This window comes from Heterodontus francisci, chromosome 27, assembly GCF_036365525.1.
Source record: "Heterodontus francisci isolate sHetFra1 chromosome 27, sHetFra1.hap1, whole genome shotgun sequence".
Classification (NCBI taxonomy): domain Eukaryota; kingdom Metazoa; phylum Chordata; class Chondrichthyes; order Heterodontiformes; family Heterodontidae; genus Heterodontus; species Heterodontus francisci.
This window is the reverse complement of record NC_090397.1, coordinates 56,562,993-56,584,240: the sequence shown is the minus strand read 5'-3', so window position 1 is coordinate 56,584,240 and position 21,248 is coordinate 56,562,993. Positions and strand designations below refer to the sequence as shown.

General features: G+C 44.7%; 1 protein-coding gene across 3 annotated transcripts in view; it reads right to left on the bottom strand.

Moving 5' to 3' along the window:
* Positions 1-10,879: 10,879 nt before the first annotated feature.
* tspan33a (tetraspanin 33a) overlaps positions 10,880-21,248 on the bottom strand; it is a 37,844-nt gene continuing 27,475 nt past the window's right edge. For 2 of the 3 annotated variants that reach the window (XM_068059417.1, XM_068059419.1), the window contains 5 exons: positions 21,172-21,246; positions 18,049-18,144; positions 14,960-15,085; positions 13,745-13,906; positions 10,880-11,849 (listed from right to left, as the gene is read on the bottom strand). In XM_068059417.1, the coding sequence (XP_067915518.1) occupies positions 11,748-11,849; positions 13,745-13,906; positions 14,960-15,085; positions 18,049-18,144; positions 21,172-21,246 (561 nt within the window). In that variant the 3' untranslated portion in view covers positions 10,880-11,747. The remainder of the gene's footprint in view (positions 11,850-13,744; positions 13,907-14,959; positions 15,086-18,048; positions 18,145-21,171; positions 21,247-21,248) is intronic. The other variant, XM_068059418.1, reaches the window with a different exon arrangement.

The window sequence follows — 21,248 nt, the reverse complement described above, 5'->3', positions numbered from 1 at the left end:
TGAGGCTGAGCCAAGGAGCTGGACAACCAGCCCTGGGAGCCCTGGATCAGAGGAGGAACAAGGCATTCCTGCTCCTGTTTTTTGGATGAGACCTCAAATCCAGGCCCCAACTGCCCTTTCAGATGAAGGTAAAAGATCCCAAGACACTATTTCAAAGAAAAGCAGGGGAGTTCACCTGGCCAAACCTCACAAACATCAATTTAAAAAAATCATCTGGTCATTTGAAAGATTGCTGTTAGGAGCACCTTGCTGTGTGTAAAATTGGCTGCTGCATTTCCCTACATTGACTAAATGTCAAAAGGTACTGAAATGGCTGTAAAGCACATTGGAACGTCCTGAGGTTGTGAAAGGTTCGATAGAAACTCAAATTCTTTCTCCTGTCCACTATCGAGTATCCCTTGCCAGGACAGTTGGTGAGGAGAGTACTGGGCTTAACTCTGATGCTACCTCCTCCAGGGAAAGAACAACACAGTTTAGACCCACACCAGAAGAATGGCCTTGGGCATCTACCTGGTGCTCATGGGGGTTTGTGCCCATGCAGCAAGGGTTGGGGGGCTTTGGGAGTGGAGAGGGTCTAATAAATACAGAAATGTTAAAACTTGTAACTGAAGCTTGTCCTCTAGAACTTGTTTATTATCTGGTCACTTCAGTGCCTCACAAGGACAATGTCCCACAGTACAGCATTCCTCAATACAGTGTCCTGCACTACAAGGTCCATCAGTACTGTGTCCCTCAATGCAGTGTGCCATACTACAGCGTCTGCAGTACATTATCCCTCAATATAGTGTCCCTCAGTACAGTGTCCCTCAGTGCAGCATCCCATAGTAATAAAAGCAAAATACTGCGGATGCTGGAAATCTGAAACAAAAACAAGAAATGCTGGAATCACTCAGCAGGTCTGGCAGCATCTGTGGAAAGAGAAGCAGAGTTAACGTTTTGGGTCAGTGACCCTTCTTCGGAACTGACAAATATTAGAAAAGTCCCCAAGCACTCCTTTCAGGTGAAGCAGCGATTTACTTGTACTTCTTTCAATGTAGTATACTGTATTCGCTGCTCACAATGTGGTCTCCTCTACATTGGGGAGACCAAACGCAGACTGGGTGACCGCTTTGTGGAACACCTCCTCTTAGTCCGCAAGCAGGACCCTGAGCTTCCGGTTGCTTGCCATTTCAACACTCCCCCCTGCTCTCATGCTCACATCTCTGTCCTGGGATTGCTGCAGTGTTCCAGTGAACATCAACGCAAGCTCGAGGAACAGCATCTCATCTACCGATTAGGCACACGACAGCCTGCCGGACTGAACATTGAGTTCAATAATTTCAGAGCATGACAGCCCCCCATTTTACTTTCATTTTTAGTTATTTTTTCTTCCTTTTTTACATTCCTTTTTACATTTTTTACAATTTTTTTTTGCATTTATTTCATTTCATCTTAGTTTGTTCAGTTTGCTACCCACTGTTTTTTTCAGGTTGTTTTTCTTCAGGTTTGCACTTGCTGCTGTTCAATATTCAGTGTATTCACACCTAATCTGTACTAATGCTTTGTCTTTCAACACACCATTAACATATTGTTTGCCTTTGCTCCGTGACCTTTTGGTCAGCTATGTGTCCTGGTCCAATCTGCACCTTCTCCTTTGTTATCTCTTGCCCCACCCCCACCTCACTTGTTTATAATCTGTGACTTTTCTAATATTTGTCAGTTCCGAAGAAGGGTCACTGACCCGAAACGTTAACTCTGCTTCTCTTTCCACAGATGCTGCCAGACCTGCTGAGTGATTGCAGCATTTCTTGTTTTTGTTTCAGCATCCCATAGTAGTGTCCCCAGAAGTGCACCTCACTACAGTGTTCCTAAGTAGTGTTCCTCAATGCAGTATCCCATTCTACAGTGTTCTTCAGTAGTGCCCCACAATGCAATGTCTCTCAGTACTGTGCCCCACACTGCAGTGTCCCACAGTGCAGCATCCCACAGTATAATGACCCTCAGTGCAGTGTCCCACAGTATAGTGTCCTTCAGTAACATCCAAGGTACAATATCCCTCAGTAGTGTCCTTCAGTAATATCCCACAGTAGTATCCCATAGTAGTGTCCCTCAGTACAGTGTCTTCAGTAATATCCCACAGTAGTATCCCTCAGCACAGTGTCTTCAGTAATATCCCACAGTAATATCCCACAGTAGTGTCCCTCAGTACAGTGTCCCTCACTAATGTCCCACAGTAGTTTTCTCAGTGCAGTATCCCTCAGTACAATGTTCCTCAATGAAGTGTCCCGAGTACAGTGTCCGTCAGTGCAGAGTCCCTCAGTACTGTGTCCCTCAGTGCAATGACCCTCACTGTAGTGTTCTGCATGCTCTACAGTGTTCACAGAATCACAGAATAATACAGTGCAGAAGAGGCCCTTCGGCCCATCGAGTCTGCACCAATGCATTAAAGACACCAGACTTGTCTACCTAATCCCATTTGACAGCACTTGTCCCATAGCCTTGAATGTTATGACGTGCCAAGTGCTCATCCAGGTACTTTTTAAAGGATGTGAGGCAACCCGCCTCTACCACCCTCCCAGGCAGGGGATTCCAGACCATCACCACCCTCTGGGTAAAAAGGTTCTTCCTCAAATCCCCCTTAAACCTCCTGCCCCTCACCTTAAACTTGTGTCCCCTCGTAACTGACCCTTCAACTAAGGGGAACAGCTGCTCCCTATCCACCCTGTCCATGCCCCTCATAATCTTGTACACCTCGATCAGGTCACCCCTCAGTCTTCTCTGCTACAGTGAAAACAACCCAAGCCTATTCAACCTCTCTTCATAGCTTAAATGTTCCATCCCAGGCAACATCCTGGTGAATCACCTCTGCACCCCCTCCAGTGCAATCACATCCTTCCTATAATGTGGCGACCAGAATTGCACACAGTACTCCAGCTGTGGCCTTACCAAAGTTCTGTACAACTCCAACATGACTTCCCTGCTTTTATAATCTATGCCTTGATTGATAAAGGCAAGTGTCCCATATGCCTTTTTCACCACCCTATTAACCTGCCCTTCTGCCTTCAGAGATCTATGGACAAACACGCCAAGGTCCCTTTGTTCCTCAGAACTTCCCAGTGTCAGGCCATTCATTGATTTTAATTGCTCCACCATTGGTGGTCACGTCTTCAGTTGCCTAGGCCCCAAGGTCTAGAATACCCTCTGTACACCTCTCGGCCTCTCCACTTCACTTTCCTCCTTGAAGACACTTCTTAGAACTTACCACTTTGAGCAAATTTCTGGTCAAATGACCCAATATCTCCTTTTGTGGCTCAGTGTCAAAAGGCGCTATATAAATATAAGTTGTTGCTGTTGTTGTTGGTTTGAACATTGAGTCACACCCACCCAGTCACACTCCCCTTTTTACTCTTTGCTAATAGCACCCATATTGTTTCAGAGCAGCGTATCCTCTGACTCAGGAGGAAGTAACATGGAAATTTTATTATACCCTACTGAATATCACTGTATACTGGGGGAGGAGCAGGGTTAATAGTTTATACTGGGGAAAGGGTGGAGGGGAATGTTTAATATCAGTGTATATTGGGGGACGTGAGAGTGGAGGGGGAGGTTTAATATCAATGTATATTGGGGAGGGGGAGTTTTAATATCTGTGTATATTGGGGAAGTGGAGAGTGGAGGGGGAGGTTTAATATCATTGTATACTGGGGAGGGGAGAGTGGAGGGGGAGGTTTAATATCAGTGTATACTGGGGAGGGGCAGAGTGGAGGGGAAAGTTTAATATCAATGTATACTGGGGAGGAGGAGAGTTCAGGGGAAGGTTTAATATCAGTGTACATTGGGAAGGGGGAGAATGGAGGCGGAGGTTTAATATCAGTGTATATTGGGGAAGAGGAGAGTGGAGGGAGAGTTTTATATCAGTGTATATTGGGGAAGAGGAGAGTGGAGGGGGAGGTTTAATATCAGTGTATATTGGGGGGGAGAGTGGAGGGGGAGTTTTATATCAGTATATTGGGGAAGAGGAGAGTGGAGGGGGAGGTTTAATATCAGTGTATATTGGGGAAGAGGAGAGTGGAGGGGGAGGTTTAATATCAGTGTATATTGGGGAAGAGGAGAGTGGAGGGGGAGGTTTAATATCAGTGTATATTGGGGAAGAGGAGAGTGGAGGGGGAGGTTTAATATCAGTGTATATTGTGGAGGGGAGGTTTAATATCAGTGTATATTGGGGATGGGGAGAGTGGAGGGGGAGGTTTAATATCAGTATATACTGGGGATGGAGAGAGTGGAGGGGGAGGTTTAATATCTATGTATATTGGGGAAGGGAAGAGTGGGTATTTGTAGCGAAGATATTTCCAATTGTGGGAGAGGCCAAAAGTAGATGCCTTTCTGCACTACCACTCGTAAGGAATATCACCCTCATCATCCCCAGTTTAGGAGGCAATAAAATAAACAAGGATTCCAACAGCTGATGGTTGTCCAGGGAGCTCCCCCTCCACACCTTGCTCAAAATGTATGTGCACAGAACGCTGGTGAGGCTCAGTGGTGTACTCCCTGGATCCCATGGTCAAACTGCATGCTGATTCTCCCAGCCCAAGTCAATACATTGAGGAATGTGTGAAATGTTGGAGGTTGATCAGTGTTTGCAGCATTCAAATCCCAATGGGAAATCAATATCTTGAGGAAAAGATGGCCACGAGGCGTAGAATTACACAGAATTTACAGCACAGAAACTGGCCATTCGGCCCAACTACTCTACATAAACTTCTTCTCACTTTACTTCATCTAACCAATCAACATATCCTTCTATCTCCCTCAGTTGTTTATTTAGCTTCCCCTTAAATGCTTCTGTGCTACTCACCTCAACTACTCCTTGTGGTAGTGAGGTCCACATTCTCACCACTCTCTCAGTAAAGTAGTTTCTCCTGAATTCCCTATTGGATTTATTAGTGACTATCTTATATTTCTAGCCCCTAGTTTTTGTCTCTCCCACAATTGGAAACATCTTCTCTACAAATACCCTACTGAACCCCTTCATAATTTTAAAGACCTCTATCAGGTCACCCCCCCAGCCTTCCCTTTCTTGTAGAAAAGTCTGTTCAGTCTTTCCTGATAGTTCTAATCTTTCAGTTCTGGTATCATCCTCGTAAACCAATTTTGCACCTTCTCAAGTACTTCCGATATTATTTTTGTAACATGGAGACCAGAACTGTAGAAGATAAGTGAGTTATTAAAGTAAAACACGATTGGCCTACACATTTCAAACTGAACACTAAATGCGTCATAATGCTGCCTACAACAATTAACCTCAGCCAGATTCACTGACCTGCTACACTCACTGCCACACAGCAGAGTGCTACTGCAAGTTCTCTTGAGCAGTCCATAATAAGCAGGAGCTGCAGCCTTCTACATTATTTACATAGTTCCATCTCTCCACATTGAGGGTAAGCTGCTGAGTGAAAGCCAGCTCCTAAAAATAACTAGATATCTGTAATGCCAAGCCCCATCTCAAAAATAAAGAGACAAACTCTTAAAAATTGAGATTTAGTATAAAAATCATGAGTTGCTATTTTTGTCAAAAATAACAGATTGACAGTTGGTTTGTAAACCTCATTAGTGGCTTATTTAATCTCTAACAGGTCAGAGCTCTTTATGAAAACTATATTACTGCATCTGAAAATGCTTTACAAAAACTTTATTAAAAATCCAAATTGCTATCCCAGTACTCGTTAAAGAAGGATCTGCCATCCCACTACAGTAGAATGATGCAGCACAGGAGGAGTCCATTCAGCCCATCGTGTCTGTGCTAGCTTTTTGGTAGAGCTATCCAAATAGCTTCCCTGCCCTGTTCTTTCCCCATAGCCCTGTAAATTATTTTTCCCTTCAAATGTTTATCCAATTCTCTTTTTCCCGCTTCCCCACTCCTTCCAATTTTGGGCATGGCCTCTTGCTAGGTTAACTAGTTTCAACTGGTATCTCATCCAAGTAGCCCTTCAGTCAGCTATTTAGCCATGAGGGGCATTAGAGATGAGCCCAACCTTGTTTTCACCTAATATCCACACACAATCCTATGCCTATTTGCATTTCTTTGCAGTGAACACGAGACAGCAGTTCAGAAGCAGAAACTCTCTGACCTTCCCTCTCCATAACCTATCAGACAATTAGGCCAACTAGAGACCCTTGCACTGCCCAGCTAGATCTAGCAAACTGAGCACAGACACAGAACAGAGTCCAGGACTTTCCTGAGATGGACAGCTAAATAATCTGTTAACAGCCACCCCCCCACACTGATCGACTTCAAGAGGTACCACCACCACCACCGAGGTCTCTCACATAGCTGGTAGCAGTCGCTGGCCTATGCTCCCTCTCTCTTCCTTGGATCTCTGTGGTACTCATAGTTTCAGGTCTCATATGTAGCCACCTGCCACCTTCCCATCTCCACTAAATTTTAGAAAATGAATGGGTCAACCCTTTGCATAATTACTCAGAAAATAAAATTACGAAGGCCATTAACCTGCTCCTAACCAGTTTGCATACATATTACAATTGGCATTTTAAATGCTCCAAGTCGTCATTCCTCACAGATTAAAACACCACAAGAGGATGCAATTAAGTTCGCACATCTCACCTTTCAGCCACAGCAAAACCCCAGATTTCAGAGCCCTTTAGCGAGAGGCACATAATTTTCCCCAGAAATCATGTTGCTCACCATCAAATCACAAGAGTTAGCAAGCCTGCGATATTTTATTGCTGCATTGAATCTGCTGCAGAAGCAATTCAGGTCTTACTCAACTTTGCCACAGTGGGTTGCACTTTTGCCTCCAACTCAGAAGGTTGTGGGTTCAAGTCCCACTCCAGAGCCTTGAGCACAAAATCCAAACTGACACTCTCAGTGTAGTACTGTGGGAGTGCTGCACTATCGGAGGTGGTGTCTCAGAGGAGATGTTAAACCAAGGCCCCATCCGCCCTCTCAGGTGGATGTAAAACATTCCATGGCACAATTTCCAAGAAGAGAGTGGGAGTTATCCCCGGGACCCTGGCTAACATTTAGCCCTCAACGAATATTACTATGCCAGATTATCTGGTTATCACATTGGTGTTTATTGGAGATTGCTGTGCACAAATTGGCTGTCACATTTTCTCCATTACAACAGTCACTGCACTTCAAATGTAAAACTCTTTGGAATGGCCTGAGGCACTATATGAATGGAAGTTCTTTCTTTGTTGCTGAAGGAGGGGGTTGTATCTGGGCTGGGGAGATGGGAGGTTGAGGGGAACACTTTGGGGAAGATACAACTGGTTAGCAGAGCTAGTGCTGAAAACTGACAATATTTTGGATGTTGGGTCAGGATTTGAGGAACAAAGCAAATACATTTTCAAAACACCTGTTTTCCTTAGGGTTGATGCCAAGATCTGGAATTAAGTAGCTTAAAATTTCAGTGGATAAAATTCCACAGGCTGCCTGCATGCCAGTGATTATCTCAGAGATCCTTCTCTCACGGAGTTATCCCATACGATTTTCCTTTTTCCCTGACCCTTTTTGGAATTCTCCAAGCCAAGGGTATATTTCAGGCATTGACAGAATTGTTACAGCACAGAAGGAGGCCATTCGGCCCATCATGGCTGCATTGACTCTCCAAGTGAGCATTAGTGCCATTCCCCCACCTTCTCCTCATAACCCTGCACATTCTTGCTTTTCAGATAACTACATCATTCCCTTTCGAATGCCTCGATTGAACCTGCCTCCACCACACACAGGCAGTGTATTTCAGATCCTAACCATTCATAAGACTATGGGAGCAGGAGTAGGCCATTCGGCCCCTCAAGTCTTCTCCACCGTTCAACTAGATCATTACTGATCTTCTACCTCAATACCATTTTCCCCCACTATCTCCACATATCTTTACTATCTAGAAATCTATCACTCTCTGTCTTCAACATACTCAATTACTATTTTTTTTATATTCGCTCATGGGACATGGGCGTCGCTGGCAACACCAGCATTTGTTTCCCATCCCTAATTGCCCTCGAGTAGCTGGTGGTGAGCTGCCTTCTTGAACTACTGCAGTCCTTGGGTCTCCACAGTCCCCTGGGTAGGGAATTCCTCCTTATCTCAGTCCTAAATGGTCTACCTCTTATTCTGAGACTGTCTCCCCCGGCTGTAGACTCTGCCCCCCCCCCAGCCAGGGGAAACATCCTTCCTGCATCCACGCTGGTAAGAATTTTGTATGCTTCAATGACAGCACCTCTCATTCTTCTAAATTCTAGAGAATAAGTCCAGTCTCCTCAATCTTTCCTCAGAGGACAATCCTACCATCCCAGGAATCAGTCTGGTGAACCTTCATTGCACTCCCTCTATGGCAAGTATATCCTTCCTTAGGTAAGGAGACCAAAACTGTACACAATACTCCAGGTGCGGTCTCACCAAGAAGCCTTTACTCCTGTCCTCAAATCCTCCTGCAATAAACGCCAATATACCGTTTGCCTTCCTAATTGCTTGCTGAACCTACATGTTAGCTTTCACTGACTTATGAAGAATACCCAGCTCCCTTTGAATATCAACACTTCCCAATCTCTCACCATTTAAGAAATATTCTGCATTTCTCTTTTTCCTACCAAAGTGGATAACTTCACATTTTTCAACATTATATTCCATCTGCCATGTTCTTGCCCACTCACTTAGCCTGTCTAAATCCCCCTAAAGTCTCTTTGCATCCTCCTCACAACTCACATTCCCACCTAGTTTTGCATCATGAGCAAACTTGGAAATATTACATTTAATCCCCACATCCAAATCATTGATATAGATTGTGAATAGCTGGGGCCCAAGCACTGATCCTTATGGTACCCCACCAGTCACAGCCTACCAACCTGAGAATGACTAGTTTATTCCTACTCTCAGGTTTCTGTCCGTTAACCAATCCTCAATCCATGCCAATATATTCCCCCAATCCCATGTGCTCTAATTTTGCTTACTAACCTGTGTGGGACCTTATTGAAGTTCTTCTGAAAATCCAAATACACCACAGCCATTGGTTCCCCCTTATTTATTCTGCTAGTTACATCCTCAAAAAACTACCCTCTGGCACCTCACCCTTGGGGTCTTCCTTAGTTACTTGGTGGATCAATACCTTACTGGGCGTGGAACTGAGCCATAGCCGGGAGTGCAGAGCCTCCCCAGTTCCGCGGCAGCTCTGTGCTGAGTCGGCTGATCTCAAAGGACCACACATTGGGGGCAGGAAGGAAGGTGGGGGCAGGGACATGGAAACGTGCAAACTCCTGCTCATCATCACTGGAAAGCACAAGGGTGGCTGAGTTTGGATGAGGCCAAGGCTGGGCCTCAGCTGCGAGGAAGGCCCCCCACGCCTGACTGGTCAGATAATGGGACAGGAGATTCGCAGTGTGGCATTTCCACCATATGTGCTGCCTCCCTGACAAGGGGTGGGGCTGGGTACAATCTCCACATTGGCAACATCGCAGCAGAAAATCTCCCTGCTGCTGTCTAGGTCCCTGCACAACAGGTCATTCATTTAGTACCAGAGAAAAGGTAATGACTGTGGAATGGTTCCTCAACCTCCCCATTTCACCTCAGTTCCTTCCACTCACATTTCCCACCCCCCCCCAAACTCTCCAAGAATCAGAGTCTTCAGTAAAAGGGGGAGGTGGGTGGGGCAAGGAAACAATAAAAAAAACAAGGGTGTTTTAGAGCAGGAATCAGAGCCCAGGCTGACTGTGAAAACTGAGCAGTGCATCAGGCTGCTGGGAGTGCCTCTTGTTGGCAATGCTTTAGGACCACACACACACAGGCACTCCACCCTGAAACAACAGCCCACGAGGCCCTGCACAAACAAGCTTGTTTTATATTTAATTGCCAGCTCATCTCCTGTGGTATCAATTGTGAAAAAACAGATTTAAACAAGAACTGGTTTGGAATATTTTGTGGAGCCCTACACAGTTTGTGTTACGGATGAAGGAATGCCAACAGATAAACAATAGGTTTGTTTTGAAAGGGGTACAGGAGACAGTCAGGCCTTCGTGATCTTTGACCCCCAGCCTTGTTTGCTTTCATTCTCGTTACCAATCCAACCTGCTTGCCCTCGCTCAGGAAAGTAGTGATAGAAGAGTCATAGAGTTATACAGCACAGAAACAGGCCCTTCGGCCCATCAAGCACCTATCTATTCGAATCCCATTTTCCAGCACTTGGCCCACAGCCTTGTATGCTGTGGCATTTCAAGTGCTCATCTGAATACTTCTTAAATGGTTTTAAATGAGAGTTTCTGCCTCTACCACCCCTTAAGATAGGAAAAGGATTAAGATAAGAAAGGATTGGGCATTCCAACAGGAGGACAGTAGGTTCTTGATCAGGAACAATGATGGGCTGAATGGCTTCCCTCATCTGTAGTTATTTCCTGAGCTTGTGAGCGCTCCATCACAAGGTATAGATTAGCCTCAACCTCTGCCCAATCTAAAGCCAATGTGGCTGCCCAGAACTCCCTTGGATGGAGAGGGAGGGTCCTAGGCTTATAGATAGCCACCTAGCAACCCCACCACTCCCGATCGGCACTTTCCTCCCGTCTTTAAAAGGTGACAGGTTTTTGTTTCCCCAAGACTGGCCAACCCTTTGGTACCTCTTCATGAGTAAGTCCAGACAGTGTTGGCAGGCTATTTCTCCATCGTGCCATCTTAGCTAAGCTTTGAATGCAATCTTTGATCTCTCCTCCCTCCCAAGCTGGAAACGTCTAAGACTCGGCATTTACAGCTCAGGGAACTGTGGCCATGAAGGTACGATCTCTCTCCGATAAACAGGATTACTGAACCACCTCACTGTGTCATTGCACCATCTACTGGAACAGCCTGCAAACCTCTTGTTGCATTATTTGTACAATACAAAAGTATTTAAAAATGTAAATTGACAGGTTATGTATTTTTATTAAAAGACAAATATTTCATTTAGCAAAAAAATTAAATTAACTGACATTATCCCCGTGTATATACACACACACACACAGTAATGTGACATTTTTAGAATCCCTTTCAATACACTAACTCCATAAACCAGGAAATACTTTCCCTCTTTGTGCTAGTTTTAGTCACTGATCCAGAAGCACTTTGATGACCTTGAATGGCCTCCGGTAGATGTTTGGGAGGCACTGCTTGAAGCACTGGCTGCGTTCACCACGGACTTTCCAACTGAGAGAGACAAAGAGGCACAGTACAAGTGCAGCAAAAAATTGGACAGATTAACAGTAATAGACGTTAACAGAGTAAGAGAGAGCAACAGGGAAACAGACAGCTTAACAAATAACAAACATGGGCTCAGATTAACAGTTTCCCAGCAACAGATGAACAAATCCCTTGAAAGGCAAATGCAAGACCACAATAAGAAGGGAAGGGAGATAGGGAGATGTGGCCAGTACCAGTGGTGTACATCAGACATTGTTCTACATCAGTCATACCACAGGACATCTATTATATACATTTATTTAAAAAAAATAATTTGTTAGTGAAATTGATGGGCTGGATGAGAGATCCAATTAAAACAGAGTTCCTGAGCAGTTCCTGGGCATCCTGTGAACACAATGCATGTAACACACCAAGAGTGGAGTGGCACTGTCTTGATCCGGATGGGAGGCAGTCCTTTCTGAGCAAACAACCCAAAGGCTTCAGAATTAGATTAATCTCCACGCTGGCAGCTTGTGAAATGGCTCCAGGAGAATACTGTGTCGCCCCTGTGTTTGAATAGCTGTGATGTGGGGTATGTAGCAGGCAGGGGTCAATACCAGGGGTCTGCTCTGTGCTGGCTGTTGTACTTCTGGAGCTCAATCTGATCTTTGATCTGGTTGATGAGGATCTGGGAGAGTAGAATTCCCACCAACTGGAGATGGCAGCCAAGGAGAGAAGTAAAAAAACAAACAAGTGAGCACAGACCCCAACACAGTTTCCTTAAAGGAGCAGCACCCTGTAACTAATATATTCACACATTGCCCATACCTCACCCACATCCTGCTCATACTGTCATTTACAGTAGCTCAGCTGCGGTTCAGTTGGTAGCAATCTCACCTGATTCAGAAGGTCACTGGTTCAAACCACACTCCATTGACTCTAGCACTAAAAAAACATGGCTGACATTCCAATGTAGTACTGAGGGAGTGCTGCACTGCTGGAGGTGCCATCTTTCAGATGGCATGTTAGTGCAGGCAGGGCCTCAGTTTTTCACGAAGACATAAAAGATCCAGTTACACTATTTCAAAGGAGAGCAGGAGAGTTCTCCCTGCTGTCCTGGCCAATATTTATCCCTCAACCATTACCCAAACAGATAATCAGGTCAATATCACATTGCTGTTCGTGGGAGCTTGCTGTGCACAAATTTTCTGGCCAATTTCCCACATTACACCAGTGACTACACTTTAAACAGTACTTCATTGGCTGTAAAGTGATTTGGGAAGTCCTAAGGGTGTGGAAGGCACTACATAAATGCAAGTTTTTGTTTGTCTTGTTTTCCAGCATGTCTGGCAGATCCCCATCATCGCTGTTCATGATTTGATTTATTTATTTTATTTTATTTATTTAGAGATACAGCACTGAAACAGGCCCTTTGGCCCACCAAGTCTGTGCCGACCATTAACCACCCATTTATACTAATCCCATATTCCTACCACATCCTCACCTGTGCCTATATTCCCCTACCACCTACCTATACTAGGGGCAATTTATAATGGCCAATTTACCTATCAACCTGCAAGTCTTTGGCACGTGGGAGGAAACCGGAGCACCCGGAGGAAACCCATGCAGACACAGGGAGAACTTGCAAATTCCACACAGGCAGTACCCAGAATTGAACCCGGGTCGCTGGAGCTGTGAGGCTGCGGTGCTAACCACTGTGCCGCCCAATTCCTCATTAGGTGCTATTTGACTGCAGAAAGCATCAACACCTCGCAGTGTGCATCCAGCAATAACACTGGATGGGGACCACCTGATTTCAGTGGGAACTAGTTGCAATTGAGCTCAGCACCCCAGGGCAATGGAAGGGCAGGAGACACCGAATGAAGGAGGCAGGGTACTCTACTCCCGATTACAATCCAGTCACTGGAGAGAGATTCAAGTTCACTTCTCCTTCCTCCCCAGCCCCACTTGAATTCTGCACCATCACTCACCAAGACTGAGAGAAGAACGTACTTGGTTTGGGTGGGGGAAAGAGAGGGAGGTGGAAAACAGGGGGCTCCCAAGGAAGGGAGTCTGCAGGATGAGAAATGCAGAGATCAGAACAATACCAGGATAAAAAAGGTGTTAAATTATGAAGTCCGGTTGTATGTACTAAATTTGCATTCCCTTGAGTGTAGAAGATCAAGGGGTGATCCAATTGAGAGGTTCAAGATGATTAAAGGATTTGATAGGTTCGATAGAGAAACTATTTCCTCTGGTGGGGGAGTCCAGAATAAGAACCTATAACCTTTAAAAAAAAAACAAAAGCTAGGCCATTCAGGGGTGATGTCAGGAAACACTTGTTCACACAAAAGTATAGTGGAACTCGAACTCTCTCCCCCAAAATCTGATAAGGGTGGGGGAGGGGGGTTAATTGAAAATTTGAAAACAGATTGATAGATTTTTGTGTTGGGTAAGAGTAACTAACAGGTACTGAACAAAGGGGGGGTGGGGGGGGGGGGGGGGGTAATGGAGTTGAGAGATACAGATCAACCGTGATCTAATTGAATGGCAAAGCAGGCTCAAGGGGCTGAAATGTAGGTGGCAGTAAAGTGGATGGATACGGACCTGTGGGATGGCAAAGCCCAGGGCCACCCCACCCAGCAGGAAGAGGTTGCTATGGATCCAGTTCACCAGCTTGTCGATGCACCCATTGGTGTAGATGTATTCTTCCGCAGCCAAGTAGTCCAGGTCCTGCATCCCCTGCCCGCACATGGTGTTGATCACTTTCTGCATTGGAAGGACACAGGGGTCAGAGTGTAAGATGGCAAGTTGGCCAAAGGGAGGGGTGAACATTTTGGTTTGTTCTCCCCCCACCAGAACAAAGACACACTGTTCACATTAGAGAAGATATGCTAGATGAAGTTGTGAATATTTTACAGGCAGCTTTTTCCATTTACTACAACAGGCGATATCTGTAGTATGTACACAATCTGCAAGGCAGTAACTGGTCATATAAAATATATATTGGATTATCTTTTAAGAGATACACAATCATAGAATCACAGCACAGAAGGCAGCCCTTTGGCCCATCGTAGCTGTGCCAGCTCTTTGGTGCAGCTATCCAATTGGTCCCACTCCCCTGTTCTTTCCCCATAGCCCTGCAAATTTTAACCCTTTGAGTATTCATCCAATGTTCTTTTGAAAGTTATTAGTGTATCTGCTTCCAACCTCCTTTAAAGCAGAACCTGTTCCTCCCTATTTACGCTATCAAAACCCTTCATGATTTTGAACACAAATATCACTGTAACCTCCTCTGCTGTAAAGAGAATAACCCCAACCTCCCTGGTCTCTCCACATAACTGAAGTCTTTCATCTCTGGTTCCATTCTAGTAAATCTCCTCGGAACTCTATCCAAGGCCTTCACATCCTTCCCAAAGTGTGGGGCCTAGAATTGGCCACAATACTCCAGCTGAGGCCCAATCACCTGTGTGTATTCTTTTCTGCACCAGTAGTCAGACACAGTTGAACTAATGATACCCAAGATAAACCCAAGAGTGCAGGTCAGGGAGGTGGTGATGTAATGGCCTCTTAGCCAAGTTAAAGCAAGACCATTGCACTGAGAGGTGGGGAGATGAAGGAGGAGAAACCTGGAGGGTTGAATCCACTTGACTTTAACGTCAGTATTGTCTGTGGCAAAGCATCCTTTAGAATCTGGTTGTTGGCAGTGAATAGAACATTTAATCATCAACTTCTTTGACTGTGTGTTTGAATCATTATTAATACAAGCACAGGACTGCAGTCTGTCTATTATTGCAAAATTCACCCGCTTCAGTCACTCACCTCCTTGGAGCGCAGGCAGCAGGAGTAGGGCACAGAACAGCGCTCCCGACTGGGGTTCTCCAGCGTGCAATTAAAGTACATGTTGTGGCTCCAGTCCTTGTATGAGATTCCCCCACAACAGCTGAACTGTGGGAAGGAAAAGGTAGTAGGGAAAGAGGGTGGGAGAGGGGAAGGAGGACACAAACAGGTTAGTGCCTTTCATTCCCAGTGTTGGATAGTGAGTGCATTTCCCCATCCTCCTTTCCCAAAGGTGCCAATGCTCAGTGGGGTTTGTGTCCACAAGTGCAGCTCTGCTCCTGAACCTGCAGTGCGGAGGCCAATGTGGGGAGGTCAGTGCGAGAGAAGTCCTTGGGACCATCAGGCTGGATGCTTTCCATGCAGCCTCACCGGTGGAGAGCTATCAGAATTGGCCTTTCAGAGGTCTAGAAGTAGGTTACACTCGGATCACCACCTGGGAACAATGGGCGATCAAGGAAATGCATTCTATTACAAAAAATATTCCAAAATAAATCAAAGATTTGTAAAACCACTCTGAGGAAAGGTGAAAGATTTGCATTTATATAATGCCTTTCATGACCTCAGGATGTCCCAAAATACTTTATAGCCAAAAGTAGTACTTTAGGAAGTGTAGTCACTGTTGTAATGTAGGAAAGGTAGCAGCCAATTTGTGCACAGCAAGCTTCTACGATGAATGTGATAATGGCCGGGTAGTCTGATAAATATTGGCCAGGACAGCAAGGAGAACTCCCTGCTCTTCTTTGAAACACAGTCACAGGGGACTTTCATGTCCACCTGAGGGGGCAGACGGGGCCTTAAAGATGACACCTCTTACAGTACAGCACAATACTGGAATGTCAGCCTAAATTATGTGCTCAAGTTTTGCAGCAAGAGTTGAACCCACCATCTTTTGATTTAGAGGCGAGTGTGCGCTACCACGGATGTGGCAGAGGTACTAAGAACTTTGCCTCAGTGCTTAGAATTGGTGGTAATTGGGATTGCAGAACCAGCAGAGGTGGGAGAGGAGCTGCTGGAGACATGGGAACTAATCAGAGGCAGTGTAAATTGGTCATTGACCAGAAACATTAATTCTGTTTTTCTCCCTCAACAGATGCTGCCTGACCAGACGAATATTTCTAGCATTTTCTGTTTCTCTTTCAGATTTCCAGCGTCTGCAATATTTTGCTTTTGTTAAAGGATAGGTCAGTCTTGACCGTTTTGAATAAATACAAAAGATTGGTGAAGGAAATGCAGTAGTTGTGGATTGAACAGATTTTTAAAAAGCACTGATAAGGCACTACATAGAGACTTATGGCAAAGGTAATAGCACATGGGAATATGGGTATATAGATGGAGGGCAGCAAGCAATGGGTAGGAGTAGAGCTTGTCTGACTGAGAAGATGTCCTGACTGATGCTCCCCACAAACATGTTGGGGTCACTTTTAGATTTTATTAAAACAGCTCAACATCATCCAGCCCACTTGAGCGGCAGCCCATCCACCACCTTAAATATCAACCACTGGCGCACAGTGGCAACAGTGTATACCATCTACAAGATACACTGCAGCAACTTGCCAAGGCTCCTTTGACAGCACCTTCCAAACCTGTGACCTCTACCACTGAGAAGGACAAGGACAGAAAGTGCATGAGAACACCACCACATGCAAGCTCCGACTTGGGTCAAAATCCTGCAACTCCCTCCCTAACAGCACTGTAGGTGTACCTACATCACATGGACTGCAGCGATTCAAGAAGGCTGACTTCTCAAGGTCAATTAGGGTTTGGCAATAAATTACCAACTTTGCCAGTGACACCCATATCCAGAGAATTTTTTTTAAAAAGTGAACTGGCCTTATGAATTGGGGAACAATTCATAACATCACAATATAAAAATAGCTGATATCAAAATTAGGGGAATGGGTACAACGTATTGTGAAAAACTGTAAAGGACGTTTTACAACATATCGTGAAAGACTCCAAGAGGACTTTAAAAAAAAAAAGTCCTTTCAGTGGATGTGGGCATCACTGGCAAGGTCAGCATTTGTTGCCTATCCCTAATTACACTTGACAACTTGCTAGGCCATTTCAGAGGGCAGTTAAGAGTCAATCACATTGCTATGGGTCTGGAGTCACATGTAGGCAAGACGAAGTAAGGATGGCAGATTTCCTTCCCTAAAAAGGACATTAGTGAAGCAGATGGGTTTTTATGACAATCTATAATAGTAAATGGTGCCATGAAACTGACACTAGCTTTCAATACCAAACTTTTTAATTTAAATGTATTAATTAATTGAATTTAAATTCCAGTTGCCATGGTGGGATTTGAAGGCATATTCCCAGGGAATTAGCCTTGGCCCCGGGATTACTAGTCGAGTGACATTACCATTAGGCCTAAAGACCTGCTACCCGACCCGAACCCGATGGGACCTGATGACGTGTCGGGTCACCCTTCCGGGTCCGGCATTCGGGCTCGGGCTGGATCGGACACGCTCCATTACCACCTCTGGTAAGTGACTCTAATGTTAAATTTAGTTTTTGGACTTTAAAAGGTGATTTTGTTAGTTATTTTAAGCTTGTGCAGGTAAGAAACAAAGTGAAAAACGGAAGGCAAGTTAACTGATGGTCAGGTCGGGCGCAGGAAAATAAAGAACGGACTCGGGTCAGGTCGGATCTCATTTGCAGACCCGAAGAGGCCTTGAATTAGGCCACTGTCTCCCTTAGATAGGATGGGCTGATAACTGACAGGGAAATGTGTTGCGCTACATTTTGGAAGCAAAAATAGGGAGGTGAACAGCACTCATTATATGGAGTGGAAGGACCTTGGGTGTGTAGATACACGAGTCATTAAAGACATAAAGGTAACTAGATAAAGACAAGAAAAAGAAATCCAAACCCAATCCTTTGTTTTACCAGGAACCAGAGAATGTAAAAATTAGGATTAGAAGGAGCGAGCAAGAAAGTGCAAATCAACATCAGAAATGGGGAAGAGAGCAAGCACGTGAAAGAGATGAGGAGGGAGTGAGGGAGACAGGGATACTGGGCAGGTTAAAGGTTATTTAGTGAAGAGGGGTCATGCCCTCATGACACTGTACCTGCTTCTGTCCATAGTCAATGAGGTTCTGGAGATCCAGGTCATCCCGGTAGTGGACTATCGCACTGTCAATGATCTCACTGACCTTTGATCGGGCCTGTGTTGGAAGGAGAGAAAGAGTTCGGAAATTAGAGGCAGACATACTTCCCACTTACTGAACCTGGCTTCTTCCTGCACACCCAAACAACTGGACCCTATTCCCAGGACTGACACTTTTGGGTGTAAAATGTATTCATAAACAGGGGCCCTACACTCCCCTCCCACCCCCCCCCTCCCCACCGTGCTAGCACACCCCCCCACACTCACTGATGGGCAGAACCAATGCATCTGTTTTAAAGCAATCTCTTCTCTGTCAGGATCTGTGTTTCTCCTCTTTAAAGATCAGACTCTTTTCTGGGGTTAATACTGGGTCCCTGCCTCAGGAGCTCACCCATTACCTGCTCACCATGAGTAATCTTTCATTGCAATTATCTGCTGGATATCTAGGAGTATGGAGTGCAGTGGTCATATTACTAGACTATTAATCCAGTGAGTGTTCAAATTCCACAGTGACAGTTTAGGAATCTGAAATCAGATTTTTTTTTTAAATTGGAAATGGATAGCTGGTATCAGTAAGTGTGACAGTGAAGCTGTCAGATTGTTGAAAAAAAATCAATTGGCCGTTTAAGGAAGGAAACCTTCCATCCTTCCCCAGTCTGGCCTATGTGACTCCAGTCCCACAGCAACGTGATTGACTCTTCACTTCCCTCAAAGCGGCCTAGCAAGGCACTCAGATGTGATCAGAACTGCTTCAACTGCACATTGTGGGAGCACCTTTACCAAACAGACTGCAGCGGCTGAAAAAGGTGGGCCACCACCAGCTGGAGATGAGCTTTGGACTGTTGGGTATGCAATGATTCACTTCCACACCACGCTGTGTTTACAGCAAGCCACTAGAGGGTGCAGAAGCTCCACATGAAGCTCAATTGAAACAAACAAAGTTGCAAATATACAAGATCTCAATTGAAACTTATGTATCCCTGAGCTATATTTCCCTGTTTCTTCCTTCAGCTAAACAAAAATAATTCAAATGTATTACACTTAGAGTACTTAGACGCAGTTCTGGTCACCATCTTATTAAAAAGGACTAGAAGCCCTCCAGGTGGTGATTTATAAAGGATGATGCCAGAACTGAGGGTAAAAACTATGAGGAAAGATTGAACAAGCTACGACTGTTACCTCTAGAAAAAAAATCAGGGGTGACTTGATAGAGGTTTTTAAAATTATGAAAGGGTTTGATAGGGTAGACGTTAGAGAAGATGTTTCTACATGTGGGGGGAGACCTAAACTAGGGGCCATAAATATAAGGCAGTCAATAATAAACTCAATAGGGAATTCAGGAGAAACTTCTTCACTGAGTAGTTAGAATGTGGAACTTGCTACCCCAGGGAGATAAGGAAGATAGCAGATACATTTAAGAATTGGCTAGATAAGCACGAGGGAAAAAGGGATAGGAGAAATGCAAATATATTTAGACAAAGTAGGGTATGTGGAGGCTCGTGAGGAGCATAAATGCTAGTATAGACAAGTTGGGCCAAATGGTTCTTTGCCGAAAGTTCTATGTAATTCGATGTGTCTGCCTTTGTAGGGTCATTTTCAGAAATTGTTAGTAGAATTGAAAGAAAACAACCAATCTCAACATGCCTATGATGACCATATTCTAATGTGTCACAACCAGTTAATGAGGAACCAGCATAAAGACATTACAGAAAGTTCAGTAAGAGCTGTGAACTGCACAACTACAGTGAACAACAGCCAAACAAAAAAAAAAATTCCCAGTTTAGAGGCACATCCCTGTGACAGGAACACAAAAAAGATGAGTGCGCAAGTTCATTAATTTTTTTCCCAGACCACATTTTGAAACAGAGGGTAGTGAATGTGTTACTGGACAAGTAACCTAGAGAATGAAAGCTCAAATCGCACCATTCAAGAATGAATTCAGTTTAAAAATCTGAATTAAAAGCTGGAACCACTAAAATGCTGTAAAAACCTCAACTGGCTCACTAATGTCCTTCAAGGAAGGAAATCAACTGTCCTTTCTCAGACTGGTCCACATGTGACTCCAGACCAGTATCAGCATGATTGACTCATTACTGCCCTTTGAAGTGACCGAGCAAGACACTCCAATGCATCAAAATTGATACAAAGAACAAAACAGTGACTGCAGTGGTTCAAGGAGAAGGCCCACCACTACCTTCGCAGGGGAACTAGAGATGGGCAATAAATGCAGCCTTGCTAGCAATGCCCACATCCCAAGAATGAAAGAAGAACATACCGACATGTACAGATTTTAGAGAATAGAGTCAGAGAAGTTCAGCATTTGCCCAAGGTTGGCACTTGTGAAAAGATGCCTGGATGTGACCCATGGGATCTGTAGCTGCTCTGGGAGCACAGATTGCAGTTCTGGAACAGGTTACAGATCAGGCAGTCTGTATCAGACCATGACACCAATACAGAGAAAAACAAAGAACACTAACATTGTAGAACTTCAGTTTTGTAGATTTTATAGTTACAGGTCTCCCTTCTCAAAGCAGTGGTGTTAACTCCAAAATCTTCCCTACCTTCAGCTGACTATTCACATAACAAGTTGAAGGCTGCTTTCTCTTCATTAATTTCCTTGAACACTCAAGAGCCATGCCACCAATGAATGATCAGCCCAATGCCAACGCTCTTGTAACTAGGGATACACACATCTCATTTTTGATAAAAATCAGAAGCAAATGTGGAGATTTTATGTTGATTCAATTCAAACTTTCCCCTCGTGTTACACCCAAACTCCATTTATACAACGATCCGGCTCCTCTCCACCTCCTGATCCTCGCATCTATTGTGTTAACCGGAGGACTCATTGCCCATTCCCACTCCTCACCTCTTCCATTCCTACCATCTCCAGTCTTTTAAATCTTAAAGCGGTGTCACCAGATCACAACTTCCTCATTTACCTCATCATCCTTTTATTAGACTGTTCCATCTTGCTGGTGTCTGTCCTGATTACCCTCTCCACCATCATATCCTGTGGATCAGCTCCCCCCACTTCACCCCATAAACCTACATTATTCTCCATTAAAAGAAAGTCAAATCGTACCTTATCTGAAAAGACGAAACCCAGAACCCCGGCGACCAATTGTAGCAAAAAAATCAGCGTCAGGCAGATAGAGAACT